This window comes from Centruroides vittatus, unplaced genomic scaffold (genome assembly GCF_030686945.1).
Source record: "Centruroides vittatus isolate TY-2023 unplaced genomic scaffold, ASM3068694v2 contig_680, whole genome shotgun sequence".
NCBI lineage: Eukaryota > Metazoa > Arthropoda > Arachnida > Scorpiones > Buthidae > Centruroides > Centruroides vittatus.
In genome coordinates this window covers 1,819,626-1,835,528 of record NW_027122427.1, presented here as the reverse complement: position 1 = coordinate 1,835,528, position 15,903 = coordinate 1,819,626, and the positions used below count along the sequence as shown (strand labels likewise).

General features: G+C 30.3%; 1 protein-coding gene across 3 annotated transcripts in view; it reads left to right on the top strand.

Annotated features, from left to right (window-relative positions):
- The first annotated feature begins 12,000 nt into the window (after positions 1-12,000).
- LOC136980150 (LIM/homeobox protein Lhx5-like) overlaps positions 12,001-15,903 on the top strand; it is a 73,598-nt gene continuing 69,695 nt past the window's right edge. Inside the window, exon 1 of one of the 3 annotated variants that reach the window (XM_067276193.1) lies at positions 12,001-12,592. In XM_067276193.1, coding sequence (XP_067132294.1) covers positions 12,417-12,592 — 176 coding nt within the window. In that variant the 5' untranslated portion in view covers positions 12,001-12,416. The remainder of the gene's footprint in view (positions 12,593-15,903) is intronic. The other 2 variants (XM_067276192.1, XM_067276195.1) reach the window with 2 other exon arrangements.

Genomic DNA, 15,903 nt, shown 5'->3' with positions numbered 1-15,903 from the left:
TACATATTTTTTTTTTTATTTTCTTATTTCTTTTTTTAACTTACAGCTGCCCCGACTAATTATACCTGCATGAAAACTATATGCATTGTCTGCGAATGTCCTTGAAATTTGTTTAATTCTTAAATATAAAAGTTAAGTTTTCTACCGAACCATTTTGTTTAATTTCATTTACAAAAGTCGGCCGCCGCCGTCGCCGAAACGACACGCACACACACACACACACACACACACACAACAAAATATGCAAATTAATCGAATAAACGCGTTTGATGCGCTGTTTATGCCGAAAAAAAGACAATTTAAAATTAATAAAAATTTATATTATTAAAATATAAATTTTAAGGTACAATTTTTTGAAAATATTCACATATTTTTGTGTATTTTCTCTCCTAAATAAGGAAGGGAAAAAAAAAACATATTTAAGCCCATTGCTACATAAACCTGTGCTTAAAAATAGATATAATGACACTAGTTTAAAATAATTAAAAAATAACGAAATATTTTTTTGAAAAATAATCGCAATTTTGTAAACATTCAGTTGTTTCTTCATCGTTTTTCTAAGCTTAAACTATAGCTTAGTACTGCCATTGTTGTAAAAAAAAAAAAAAACATATTTAAGCCCATTGCTACATTCTATATACAAGAAATTTATTAAAGAAAAAGACTATTTAAACACTTTATTTATTAAATAAATAAATCTTCTCAGTTTTATAAACATTCTGTTGTTTTTATTGTTCCTTTTTTCCCTTAGAGCTTTTGTTTGTTGCCATATACAAACCATTTCATACAATAAACAAAAAACATTCATAAACATCAGAATCAAAAAGATTATTTAAAAAAATACTATTTAAAAATAAATAAAAATATTAATTATAATTTTTTAAATAATTTAAGTCGAATTAATTTCTACGAAGAAGGAGGAATATTGTATTGAAATGCACTAAACTAACTGAAGTAGCTCTTGTCTAAATAGTCAAAACACGTCAACACATCCCTCCATTTTTACTAATTTGTCGATAGTTCTTCGATTACAGAACGAATTAAGATTGATTTCCTATCTCACTTTACTTGAAATATCTAATTAATTATAAATTTGGTAAACGTATATGAAGTTTCAATCGAATTCTCTCTTCTACTAACATAATACCGAAGTCTATAGAATAAAATCGTGTTGTTGGTGGTACGTCCGTTCGACCGTCCGTTGGTTATTATTATTTATGAATTTCTTAACTAAGCGAAAAATGTAATAAGAGGTGTATAATTGATGCACGCGCAGAAAAATCCTCTTTTCCCCTTTTAGAAATGTAGATATAAAAGGGCGTAAGAAGGACAAAATTCTTCGTTAAATCATCGAGGATGAGAATGACATTTCCGATCTCTGCACTTCATAATTTCTCTTTTATTTCAGATGCTGTAACGCGACTGATAGATAGCGTGACAAGAGACATTCTTTCTAGCTTACACCTTGTCGCGTGTTGGCTCGTGCGAACCAGAATGACAAACCGGACACTTCATTCGTCTCCGGCAGAACGAGCTTTGCCGCTCCAATCCTGCGGTCAGGAGGAGGGGGGTAGAAAAAGTATGAAACAAAGCCTAACCCTCACGAGAAGCGGCGTTCCGTGACGCGCAGGATCTCGTGACGGGACGTCATTAATCACGCGTGACTCGGCTCGAGCCTCGGGGATTAATACACCTTCCTCTCTCTCTTTCTCTCTTTCTCCTTCGCCTCTTTCTCCTTCGCCTGGACAACCAGTGACAGATTGAGACGTCTCTGGCACTGTCGACTCTACGCTGTCTCTGTTCTCAGACTTCTGGCTTTCTTGCTTTGATCTGCCTGTCTCATTCGCTTTCTTCACTTTCTCGTTGTCTGCGGTTTGTCGATATATTTCTTATTCCTCTTTCCACCAATTTATACGTTCCTCTTATAATTTCTTCCCTCTTTAAAATGGCGTGTAACGTTACCTTTCATCCCTTCCTCGGTTCGTTTTTTATTCATCTTTTGCTTAATTTATAGCTTCTTAAACTTTAACAGGAAGCAGACGTTACAGTTTAACCATCTTCTCGTTGTTTGTCCTTCATTGCTCTTATTCGTTTTTTGCCTAACGCCGCTTATTTTTGAATTTTTTTCCAGTTTTAAAGGGAAATGAACGTTACAATTTGACAATTTTCTCATCCTACCATTTATTAATTTAAACTGGAAGCTTCTTCCTATCATTTCTTTTTATTCTTAACATGCTACAGTTTAACCAAAGACAGAAATTTTCTCGTTATCTATCTTCTGCCTATACGTTTCTGATCCGCAATTTATCTAATTTACGTTTCCTTCTCACACTTTTCTCCATTCTTAAGATGATGCAGATGATAAAACTTGACTTTTATTTCAATTTCTCGTCGTTTTTAACCTCTTTAGCCATTAAAAAAAAAAAAAAAATTAATATTTTGCCAAAGTTACACGTTTTTCTTCCTTAACAAAAGAAAATAGACGATACTATACCACAATTTTCTTCTTACTTACCCATCGAATGGCCCACTTCTACTCCCTCATTTATCAAATTTACACTTCTTAAAATGGATATAGATGCAAATTTCGATCGGTAGATCGATCGATTCGATTCATTTGATCACTTTATCCTCCAGCGAGCGCATCACACATCAAAAAGTCTAGTTAGAAGCCTCACGCAAGCTTCCACCAAGCTACACTTATCCTCCAATTTTTATATAATAATAAATTAATTTCTATGGTCACAAACCGTGTTAAATTATGCAAATTTTATTATTGTTATTATTATTATATATTATATTATTTTTTTATTATTATTTTTTTTTGTCGTCTTCCGATCACGGCTCCTTAAATGGACACGGTGAATGGATAAAGACAAATCTGATAAATATTAATGAGGGGGGAAATTTCTTTTTTAACTTTTAACCTGTGTGAGGTGTGTGTTGTGTGTGTGTGTGTGTGTGTGTGTGTGTGTGTGTGTGCTTAATAAAACTCAATGATTGAGTTCTGTGGCAGAAGGTTAAAAGAATTGTTTTATGATGTAAGTTATGATGGATACAATCGCCTAGTTAATATATTCGATGCTCGACTCGAACCGAAATTTGTCATAAACGATAATTGATTGCCGTTATTACTGCCACTAATGGATGTCTTAAATGCTAAACCTTAGACCTTAATTCGCTTGATTTTTTTTTCTTTTTTTAATTTAAAAAAAAATCACGATTTTCTTTCGTTTCTTTCAATATCATTCGAATAAGTTTATAGAAATTTTAATTTTTCTATAATAAAATGTACATTACAAATTTGAAAAGTTCCGACTTTTACGGATTTAAAAAAACGAATTTTTTTAATTTTAATTTTTTCAATTTTGATTTTTTTTTAAATATTTATTTGATATTTTACTTTGGAACTTTATCTACCGTTTTTTAAATATTTTTAAGTCGAATACAGACTCAAATTTTAGTTATATTTTTATAAATTGTACTATTTACGTAAGTGGAAGCATCCAAATTTAGTGTCTGATTACTTAAATTTTATATCAAGAATTTTTATGCATATTTTAATGTCAGAAATCAGACCCAATTTTCAGCTTTTTTATGCAAAATTTAAGTAAAAGCAACTAAAATTAATAAGTAAAATAAAAAAAATATATATATATATATATAGACTATGATCAGAAAACTTTAACAAAGAAAGTAAATGATAGTATTCACGCTAACCGAATGAAAATATCACATATTTAACTGTTTAAAATTATAATTTTCAAAAGAAACAAACTAGGATACATAGAAGTGACTAGTTGAGAGTAGGAACTACAATCAGAATGTATTATTGCAGAGACTTGTAGCCTACCGACTATATCGTGTTTCATCAGGAAAAACCCCATTTAATCTATAACAATTAGTAATAACTTTACATCATTTAGTTTAGAAATATGAAAACTTATTATTAGGTTAATTATTAAACTCGTTAGTTTAATTTTGCTAAAACAATACAACGTTGAATACCGTTTATGTTCAAACTACTGAAAAAAAGTCTTTACGAACACGAAAAATATATAAATTTACTCTTAAATTATTAAAAATTCTAAATATTTGAGTGTTTCTTACATGAAAAACCCATTGATACGTTATGACTCCGTTATGAGCTTCCAAATTCGTGTTTGTAAACACACCACGAAACTACCTATTGATAAAAATTTCCAGAATTATGCATAATTTACATCTTTTTAATATTATAGATTGTTTATATTACTATCAAAACGTTAATTTTGTAAAATAGCCATCACAAAGGTCGATACACATGCGGAATTGCACCCTCACAGATAAGTTACAGATGATTATAACGACACTCAATATCAAACAGTGATAACTCTATCGATAAAGCAGTGGATAACACCTTAAAAAATGTGCAAAAAATTCAGAAATTAATGTATTTTCTATCATCTAGAAGAAGTTTGCCACCAATACACAAGTAGACCCTATAATTCTGTAGAAAAATCCAGTTATATATATATATTTTTCCCCCCTGTGTGTGTGTATCAGCACGTCCGAATCAATCGTTGCCCGGTTCAGTGGTTCGGTTTTGGCTGTTCTCACGATCACCTCAACCTTCATTTGGCTCGATGCCAAACTTCGGTGTTACGATCCACACTCTCAGGACGGATTGTTTAACGCTGAGTCAACAATAATCGAATGAATGTAAGAGAGCAATGTTGTCTCTTCTATGAATTATGAATTTTCCAGCGACTAAAGTAAATCGACGAACAACTTTATGAATTAATTTTATAAAATGCTTCACAATAGACTACTTTATAACTAGAATTTGAATATTCTTCTTATTCTATAGGCTTCGAAAGGGTGTATATTTAAGATTTATAAATACATACATACATATACACACGCACACACACACACCCATAAGCTCTGTGATATTCAATTTATTTGTTAATTCTGCTTGGCTTCGGGGGCCAAAACATTTTCTAAAATATAAACTTCATTATAAATCTTGTCCAATTACAATTCTATTAATATGTTCTAGTGTTTAATCGAGTCTTTCAATTCTCACTCTCTTTCCCCCCGTCTTACATATAAAATTAAGTCTTTGATAAGTACGTTGAAATGAATAAATATTATTCCACACATTTTGATTATATTAAAATATAAAAGCGTGTAAACTTAAATAATTTATCTTTGTAATTTATTGTGGATTAATCTATCTACACAGAACAATTAACTCAAGCGAATTGACTGATGATTTAATGCTCATAGGTTATATATATCTACATATGACGAAGGAAAATTGATGGAAAATTTTGCTACAGGTTAATTTCGTACAGTTGTTTCCTTTAATTTTATATAAAAGTAAAAATTATTTGATTCATATATACGCTGGTTGTAAGAGGATCTTCTTGTGATAGGGCCCGAACCGATGAGAGACCTTGAAGACACTCGCTGGAAGTCTGTTGTCTTAATGAACTCGTGATGAGGACCCTATTTCCAAGAGAAGAAGCCAGAAGGATCTCCTTTTATAGGGCCCTAACCGCTGACAGGCCTTCAAAATACCTGCTGAATGCCTGTTGTCTCAGTAGACTCGTGGTGAGGGTCCATAATTCGTGATACGATTTTCTTGTCTGCTTCTGCTGACTTGCTCCTTTGTTTTTAATTATTGACTTGATTTCGTTCACATGATTAGCGCTTGCTTCTGTTTTATTTCTTTTAAATGTTTTGATCAGACTTCTTTCGGGAGAATTCTTATTTATTTAAGAGGCTCAGAATTCTTATGAGCTGAACTGACTCAAATTAAATTTATTAACGTTTTTACACCTTCTACTAGAGTCAAGAATTCTGAGCCTCTTAAATAAATAAGAATTCTCCCGAAAGAAGTCTGATCAAAACATTTAAAAGAAATAAAACAGAAACAAGCGCTAATCATGTGAACGAAATCAAGTCAATAATTAAAAACAAAGGAGCAAGTCAGCAGAAGCAGACAAGAAAATCGTTTTACAACACTTTATGGAACCTCACCACGAACTTACTGAGACAACAGGTATTTTGAAGGCCTCTCAGCGGTTAGGCCTTCTTTTCTAACAATATTTATCTGGTTTTCGAAGAAGAGTGAGTCCATATTCGTGAGTGGGTCGCAACTGTACCTCACCTCTCTTAGGTCCTACATATACCTTTATACTGATCATTTCTATGCATAGATTTCAATTAGTAAAGCTTTGTAATACCTTTATAAGCTTATAATTAAAAAAATGTGTATATTTTATATAAATTTTATCTTATTTATTTTTTTTATACAGTTTTAAGCTACACTATATACTTTACTTCCCCCAATTAAGTGATAAATTGAGCTAACACTGCGTAATTATTTATTTATTTTTTTTTCATATTTTCCAACTCTGACACCATTCTAATATTTATAACAGTGGAATTTCAAAATAAAAATAACTTTTTTCTTTTTAAATTTGTTTCTAAATTATAATTAACACCATAATATAGCCAATGAAACATGGCATATTTGAATATTTGTTATAAAAATTGAATGAATTAACAAATAAAAAAAAAACAATATATTTTAAAATAACTTATTTTAATTTTTAAAAAACGCAAAATACTTTTTATCAAAAGAAGTAAATATAAGATTTATAAAAATTCTCTATAATTCACTATATAAATCGAAAATTTTAATCATTAATCGATTATCTCCTTAAAAAATTAATCGATTATTTGAGTAATCGATTACTTTTTGTTAAAAATCGATTAATTATTCGAAACCTCTAAGAAAAGTAATCGATTTTTTTTAAAGAATTAATCGAATTTAATCGATTATTTTATAAGAAAAAATCGATTAATTAAATTTATTTTCATACATATATTTTTTTATTTATATATAGAAATATTTACATATATTATTATTATTTTTTTTTAGTTTTTTTGATTGATTTAAAAATAAAATTAATTATGGAAGAAAGTGTGTGTGACGTTTATTCTTGAAAGGAAAATTAACTGTCTATCAATATCAGCACAATTGTCAATGTCAATCTTCATTAATTTTGATACTTATTAATTGAAAAAATATATTAGAAGTTTTTAAAAAATGATTAAGAATTAATAAAATTTAATTCTAAAATCAATTTTATATAATAAAATCTATTGTAAAAATGTAAAAAAAAAAATGGTATAAAAATTTTGATTTAAATTAATTTTTGAATAAAGTTTTTACTTATTTTTAATTAAAAATACATAAATTTACTTCAGTTTTATTATATTTTATAACTTAAATCAGGTAATAACATATTTTTCAAATATTCTAGCTTAATTCTAGATTCCAATTCAAGATCTTGATGAAAATTTTTCTATAATAAATTTTATTTAAAGATTATCCATTAAAAAAAGTAAAAAAATAGGTACATTGGCCTTAACCTAAATTTATACCCAACCTGTAGGTTATTAGATACGTAATTAATCATTGGATCTATCTAAGATGTTAACCGTCTATTAATAGGATAATTGGATGAAGATGGGCCAGAGGGAAGACCCACCAGAAAATGTAACCTGCCTGTAGTTAAAAGTGGTTCCCCTTCTTCCAAAACATCATTTGAAGTAAGTCATTTTCAATATTCACTTTTGAATAATTTATAAGAATTTCTCATGTGATGGACTGTATCCAGTTGTGTAATTGAAGATGCTACATCAATGATCCACATAATCATTTTCTTTATGTGGTTATGGCGTGGATCAAACGTAATAATCCTATGTAGTGTCTATGAATCCATTACTGAATCTTCAGTTATAATCTGTAACTACATTTATATGAATAATTATAAAAGTAAGAAAAAATCCTACGTGCATGGATCAAGCGTAATGGTCCACATAGTTAAATTATAGGTGCGAGATCCACGTATTTGTTTATGCGTGGATCTCGTAATGATCATAGCTTAGTACTGTAAATCATTGCGTATCTTCCAACAGCAAGCATAATTAATTTATATAGACAGCTATAATGATCCACATATTAACTCGTGTTTGCTTACGTTACTGTCTGCTGTCATCAAAATGCTTATAATTCTATTATATGGATCGTTGTGGATCTATCTTAGAGCATAATTATAATTGCTTAAATAACTAGAAATATAACGAGACTACTAAGTGGATCGAGTGTAATGATCCACGAAATAATCAATGAATCATAACTAGCAAATGTGGATAAATATAAACATATTTAACACGTAATAGTTAAATGGATCACCCATAATAATCCACTTTATCTAAAGGTACATACAATATAACAGAGCACGACTTGATGAGATTCCATTTATTTACAACAGAAATAGAGTAAAAAATATAAAATTTTTAAAATAAATTATAAAAATAATAAGCCATAGAAGCTGTAAGAATCAACGCACAGTACCATACAACAGATAATGGAGTGGTCATAATGAATTTAAATAAAAATTTATTTAAGTATAAATCTAATATATAAATATAGTAAGATTTAATATATATAGGCCTATATTTCTAATGAAAATTTAAAATATTTTATTTATAAAAAAATAAAAATAAAACGTAAGTTATTTGATCCGAAGCAGCATTAGAATTACTACGGTTGCCAGTACACATATTTTTATTATATTTTTTAAAATATTATTCAGCTAAATCAGAATAAATTAGAGTTCAATTTTGAAACTTCTATAAATAATCAAAGTAATAGCAACAGGATATCCCCGAGGATGAATCTTCATTAATTACTTTCTTATCCCGAGTTGTTTTCATCTTCCTCCTCATTGTACAGGAAGGGAAAAAAAACCAGTTTTTTCTCAAGGATTTTCCTATTATTTTTTTATTTTTTTAGATTATATATATATATATATTAACTTAAATTTAATATATTTTTAATTACAGTATATATATACGTATATAACAATTCTCATGGGTACAAAGTAGTAACGTTTCTTATATCCTGTGTGGTTTGTATGTCTACGAAAATGTTTTTACATTTACTGAGATAAATTTATGATTTTTTAAAATATAATATACATTTAAATAATATTTGAATATATAATTAAAAATCATTTGTTAATATTTTTATAGAGAAAACTTTAATTTTATTTTATCTTATATAGTTTAATTGGCTTAATATTTGCAAAATTAATTATTAAATTAGTTTATATTTACTTAATTACAATTTAAATACTTTAAATAAAAATTTACCTATTTATATGTCGATTCTCATGGGTAGAAAGGAGAAAATTTCTTATATTCTGTATAGGTTTGTATGCTTTTTAAACTAATTTTTTAAATATTTTTCTAATTACTGAGACAAATTTTACGATTTTTAAAATAAATTATATACGTTAAATGATATTATATACATAATTTAAAATAATTTGCTAATATTATTAAAGAAAACTTCGATTTTATTCAAGACACAGCCTAATGCATGCAAAACTTAACCTTAAAATAGCTTATGTTTATTCAATTAGAGTATAATTTATAAAATTTTGTATCAAAAAATATATATTTTTCATATGAAAGGAATTGATAAATTAATTCATTTTTTAATATAGAGTAGCCTCTGAGTATTGAAAAGGCGTAGAAGCGAGCCTACTAAACTTACGATAAATTCATAATATGGTATTAATTATGCAATATTAATCCCTACTTACGCCCCTAAATTAGCATATTTTATAAAAATATTTAAATTTAAATTTATAAATTTGTAACATAAGTTTAAAATCCACAAACATGAATCAATTTATACCGTTTAACTAGCTGTTTAGACACGTATATGATAATAGACAGACTAATTTTGTTAGCACGCCCAAACTGTAAATTCTAATGTGTAAACCACGTGTTCCAATCGAAGAAAGAGGGCAAGATTCAAAGGGAAACATGTGTTTGACCTCAGGGCGGGACCTGAACCCTTGGCTAACAGACAAATACTGTAAGAACATACACTTCACTCTTCACTTAATGGGACACTTAACTGTATCCTGTAGATGATGTATCCTTGAGATAATTAGAGCATTCGCAGTGTTAACATATCCACATAAAACAGCCTCATATTAACTGTAAATGAAGCATTCCCTATTAAAAAAAAAAAAGTCGTGGGTTCGATCTCATTCAGTATGCATTTCTCTCTAAACTTAAATTTGTATTTTAAGTATAATTTATTAATATTTTGAGGAGTTTTTTCGGTCCATATTTAGTTAATTAATCAATAATTTGAGGCTATTTTTTAATTTAATTTTTTTACAGTTATTACATAAATTACATTATAAATTTATTGCAATATATTTAATCATTTAAAAATATTTTTAAAAGAGAATTTTAAGCAAAAATTCCCCCAAAAAAATGACCGCTGCTTAGCTAAAAATTCTCTATATTAGCTCAATGCGTTACTAAGAACCAAAATTTAATTAAAACCTTAAGCTGGAGGAGTTTAAACGAGTGTTTTTCTATACTTTTTTTGAAGGTAAAAAAATATTAAAATCTGGTATTTAAGTACAAAATCAATTGGAAATTTCGGTTTAAAAATTTCTTTTTCTTAATTGACTTATAATTAAAATTAAAATTCGAGTTAAAATTTGAATTTAACATATGAATTCCGAAGTAATTTAGAAATTATTTTCGAGAGAAATTTTTGAAAATTTAAGTAAAATAATGATCAAAAAACGTTTCATTTTCAAGCTACTTTTAATTAAAATTATCGAGGAGCTAATTTAAAGATAGATTTTCAATCTGAAATTCTGAAAATTTAAATTATATAATTAATATTTTTAATTAAGTTAGACAGTTAATAAAAATTCGACATAAAAATTTAGAATTAGAGTTGAGCTTCGGATCAAAATAAAAATTCAAAATATTGGACATTTTGAATGAAATTAATTCCATAAATAATGTCATTAAATTTAAAAAAAAATTAAATTGTATAAATAATCAATTTAAACTGAGCTTCGGATCAAATCGAATTTTTAAATGAAATAAATTATCGAAAATATAAATTTATAAAATTAATTAATAAATTAAAAAAAATTTTAAATTGAGTTTGAGCTTCGGATCAAAATTCTAAATGAGAATGTCAAATTAACCACATGTTTCTAATACAGAAAGCAAGAAAAGAAAAAAAAATTCGTACACACGTGATCAAATTTCGTATTTCTTACCCCTTAACTGATGAAATATGATATTTCATCAGTTAAAGAATATTTTATCAATTGTTAAGAAATAAAAAATAAATAAATAAATAAATAAAAATGTCGAGGAGAGGAATGTCGATTTTAAAAAAGTAAAATCTAAGGAAAAAAGTCGGGTTCGTTCTTGTTATGAGCTTGAGGCCGCCTACGTAGTGGCTATGATTTGAGGGGTTGTCGGCGTGTGGTCGGCAGCTTTTCGTTACGCTCCAGCAGCTTCGGTTGTCAGTCATACAACGATGGACTCGTGGTATTTATAACATTGGAGGTCATAGCCTATTCACCCCTTTGAGGTCACTGATTGACCTTTGTACTGACCTCCACCACTTAAGACCTTTCCATTGTATGATTTTTCAACTGTTTGTCAAGTGTCAGAACGGTTTTAAGCACTTACTATATCCTCTTCTTATCGATTCGAGACGTTTCAATGCGCTCTCCAAACGTACTTTTCTGGGACGGGTGGCCTTTCTGCTCAAATATTAACTTTAATAAACAACGTAGTGTTTGTTTTATTTATTATTTTAAATATGTAATTTTTCCCCCCGAATTAATTTCGAAAATTTATTTTTTATTACGGGAATCGTAGAGCGTCGAAATGGCAAATCGCTCGCAAAATCTACGTTTTTGCATAATTCGAACGGCGCACGAAATTAAAACAAACTTAAATAGGCTAAAAGCCGATCATGAAGTGACGTAGGAATCACGTGAGAATTCCCCGCCTCGCGCGCTGACGTCACGTTCCAACAGCCCTAAGACGCAGAAGCGATGTAAGCAGACCTTTCCGAGATCGGGCAGTAAAGAGTTGGCAACAAATCCCGCCTCCGTGTTGCCATAACGACGTTTGATCGACGTGTGCCAAGCTCCTCCCCACCGTCCCAACGTCCAACAAAACAGGGGATAGTGTGACAAGCTGTGGGATCGCGGCTACCCGCTCTCCCTCAGCCGGTCGTTGTAGCGCAGAAAACAGCACTCACCGTTATCGTGTGCATGCGTTGCAAGACTGTTAGAGAGAACGTTCACCTGGCCTCTCGCAACATGTCAGCCGGCGGGACTAGGCCCAAATGTGTTCATAGAGCCACTTAGCTCGGCCAAACGAGAACGGCAGACAACCATATCTACTACAGAACGGAGGGCACAGCGGTGTACCAAAGGGGACCGGTCGGAGGTGGTCCGGCAACCTCTCGTCTACTTGGCACTAGACTCAGCTCTCCGGACATTATGAAGATGGTGCAATGTGCGGGCTGCGACCGTCCCATTCTGGACCGTTTCCTGTTGCACGTTCTGGACCGTTCGTGGCACGCCAAGTGTGTCCAATGTTGCGAGTGCAAATGTAACCTGACCGAGAAATGCTTCTCTAGAGACGGAAAACTCTACTGCAGGAACGACTTTTTCAAGTAGGTGCCTTTCGTTACTTCGCGTGACACAATCCTCGTGAGCCACTTTCGTGACGTTACCGTTACCAAAACACGGCACACCTCGCGCGTTACTTCTCTCTTTTTTTTTAACGTTAATATTTCGGGGGCGATGAAAACTGTTTAATTGAGCAATTTCTTCAGAAGAGGATCGTTTATTTTGATCATATTTTTAAATATAAAAATTCCTCACGTTTTTTTTTTACTTCCTCGAAATTACATGTTTTGAAGATTCGCATATATTTCGGCGACGTTCGATGAATAAATGAGAAAGGATTGTTCCATTGTTTCAAACGTTCTTGAAGCAATTAATGATGCAAATCGAATACGTGAGAAATGTTTGTTGTGAATTTAGCATTCGATACATAATCCAAAAACCTTCAGACTTTCGACTTTTTTGAAATTCAATTGTCTTTTTGTTTTTAAAACGTCTTAGTGACCGAAATACCACATTTCGAGCACGTATCTTTACATCTCGATTAACTTCTTCAATTTGAGAGCGTGACGTCTGACTGTAAAATTGCCACTACCCATTTGGCTTAATTGATTAAAGCATTGAACGACATAACATGACTCGACATTTGGCTCTTACTAAAGCAAGGGATCTTCTCTTTCTCCTCCTCCTTCTTCTCCTCTTCCTCCTCTTCCTCCTCTTCTATACAATTAAACTTTAAATTATAACAGATATTTTTAGAAGGAACCTATAACATTCCCTTGCCAGAATGTTTTTCTATTTTCCAGCTCGGGACTCGGCCACTTTATCGGGCAAACTCAGCATTCTGCCACATACCAAACATTCCTGGTGTGTACCGCTGCCATACGGGGCCGAGAGATGATGCAAATATATACACGCCTATACATAAAAAAAAACTTCTAGATGGAAATTTAAGCTTTAAAATTGAACCGAATTTTCGTATAAACTCGTAAAAGTGGTTCCACTATCGTTTATAATAGTTGCGCCAGTTTAAAAATGCCTCGACGTATGATGTATAGGTGAATAGGATTAGGGTACAATTTCGTAGGCCTTGGTAAAGTCGTAGTAGCTTCGATGCGTGCCTTCTGGTGTGAAAGTTAAAGACTTGATAAGTGGCAAAGTCTGGCGGGAAAATTGTTACATTGATCTACGACGGAGCGTTCTCTGGTGACAGAAAGCCATAAGGGATAATAAATGTTGGTTTCTTTAGTTGCACAAAATCCTTTGTTATGACAGGTGAAGGAGGGACGACTGTTTATCTAAGCGTACACGAAACAAATGAACGTATATAAGTTGAATACTTTTGAAAGTGAGTGTACTTCCCGATAATGTTGAAATGGGTTCGAATTTTTTCAGTTCCCAGTCCGAACGGGACGTAAACAAAGTCGACTTAAGATACACAACGTGAAAATTTAAGCACCTACAGCCGATATCCTAATTCATTTATTCAATATTTCATGGAGAAGATATGGATTTTATACGTGTTTCCGCAATATAAGGCCATATGTTACCATTTTTTATCATTTCTTATAGAATAAATGACGTGAAAAAGTTGGCATGTTATATATATATTTGCAGGTTATAAAATGTATGAAAGATTTTTCGATTTTAATAAAGACGATCGAAAATAAATGATAAAAACAAAAGTTAATTGTCGATAAAATAATAATATTACAGAAAAATAATCCCTTACGTGTCCAACCGACTGAAAAATCATACTAGCATATCATTGTCGTTATTACTTAACACTACCATTGACAAATATAACATCTATAAAACATATCAACGTAATATTGACAGTAGAAGGTCGTCCTACGTATTTATAATGACCCGTCTCGTGTAGATTATTTAAACTTTTAAACATGCCAAGCGTCTTTACGGCTTTTTTATAGTCAACAATTTAAAAAACATATAATTTTTACGAGGTTTGTAATATATTTTTTACGTTTTTTTGCCACTTTTTATCACAACAATCTGTTGCTGCCCGGAAAAGTTAACGCGTGCCGAATTATGTAATGTAAATCAGAAAAGTATTTTTTCCCCGTACTTTTTACTTAAAATAATTCGAATAAGCCTAGAAATCTATACGACCATCTCACGATTAATATTTCAAGATAGCGTAAGAGCTATAGAAACGTGTGAACATACCACATACAAAACCAACGTCCTTCGAAATTCATAAAACAACCTGCTTGACTACCCTTTCCCAGAAAAACGTGAATATCTAAACATATGGCTACACCCATCTTCAAATAATCTTTTTTTCTAATAAATTCGGATTTTTTACTTTAAAAAACGTCTCAATATTCGATTAAATATGTATAAATTTTGCAAAACGTAACGATTTCGGCCGTTATGGTAGAGAGATCGCAAAAATTAATCATATTACAACAATAGGTTTCCGTTAATTAATCGATTCCTAATGATATCGTTTAAATTGTTTTTTTTTCTTCTTCTTTCTTTCTTTTTAATATCTATAAAACGTTTATTTTTTAATATTTTTTCACCATTTTTTCGATATTTTTTCGATAGATCACAAACTAGATATTCATCTGATCGCAGATGCTATCTAATATTTGACTGAAGGAGAGCATTCGCTTCGACAGATTGATTTTAACTTGATATATTCCGTCATCTAGGAAACAAGATTATGTGATAAATATCTATCAAGTTCGATTACGAAAATTGGTCAAGTTATATGCTAAATCTTTTATTTTGTTAACTTTTTTTATCACTCCATTCTCTATATATATATATATATATATATGAGCCTTTAAAAATGTTATATTTATGCAAATTCTCTGATGATATTCTGTATAATATTCTTATGTTAACACGTTAACTGTACTGTTATAAGGCTATTAAATAACATTACTTAATTATAATTGCTATATTGAGTTACAAAATGTTACGTTTCTCTTAAGATTCTGCTAATTAAACCTTCATTTTAATTCCTTCCTTCGGTTGCTCTTTACCAAAATTTCAGCTTAAAAATCCAATTTTTAAGCTTATAAGTGTTACTTAAATAAGAAAAATATATTTTTAATTTAAAAAAATATATATTTATTTATTTTTACATATATTTTTATCCAAAAATTTAATTTTACTGCAGATTTTTCTTTGACTTTTCCACCGCTTAAACTGAGCGAATGAATATAAATTTAATAATTTATCTACAAAAATTTGGTAGGAGATAAACATGCGGGAGAGGTTTTTAACTCGGAGAATAACATTAAATGGGGTTAGGCTACTCGTTGCTAGTGTTGATCCAGGCAGGAGATCGCTATTGTAATACATTTCGATATAAGTGCGGAGAGTC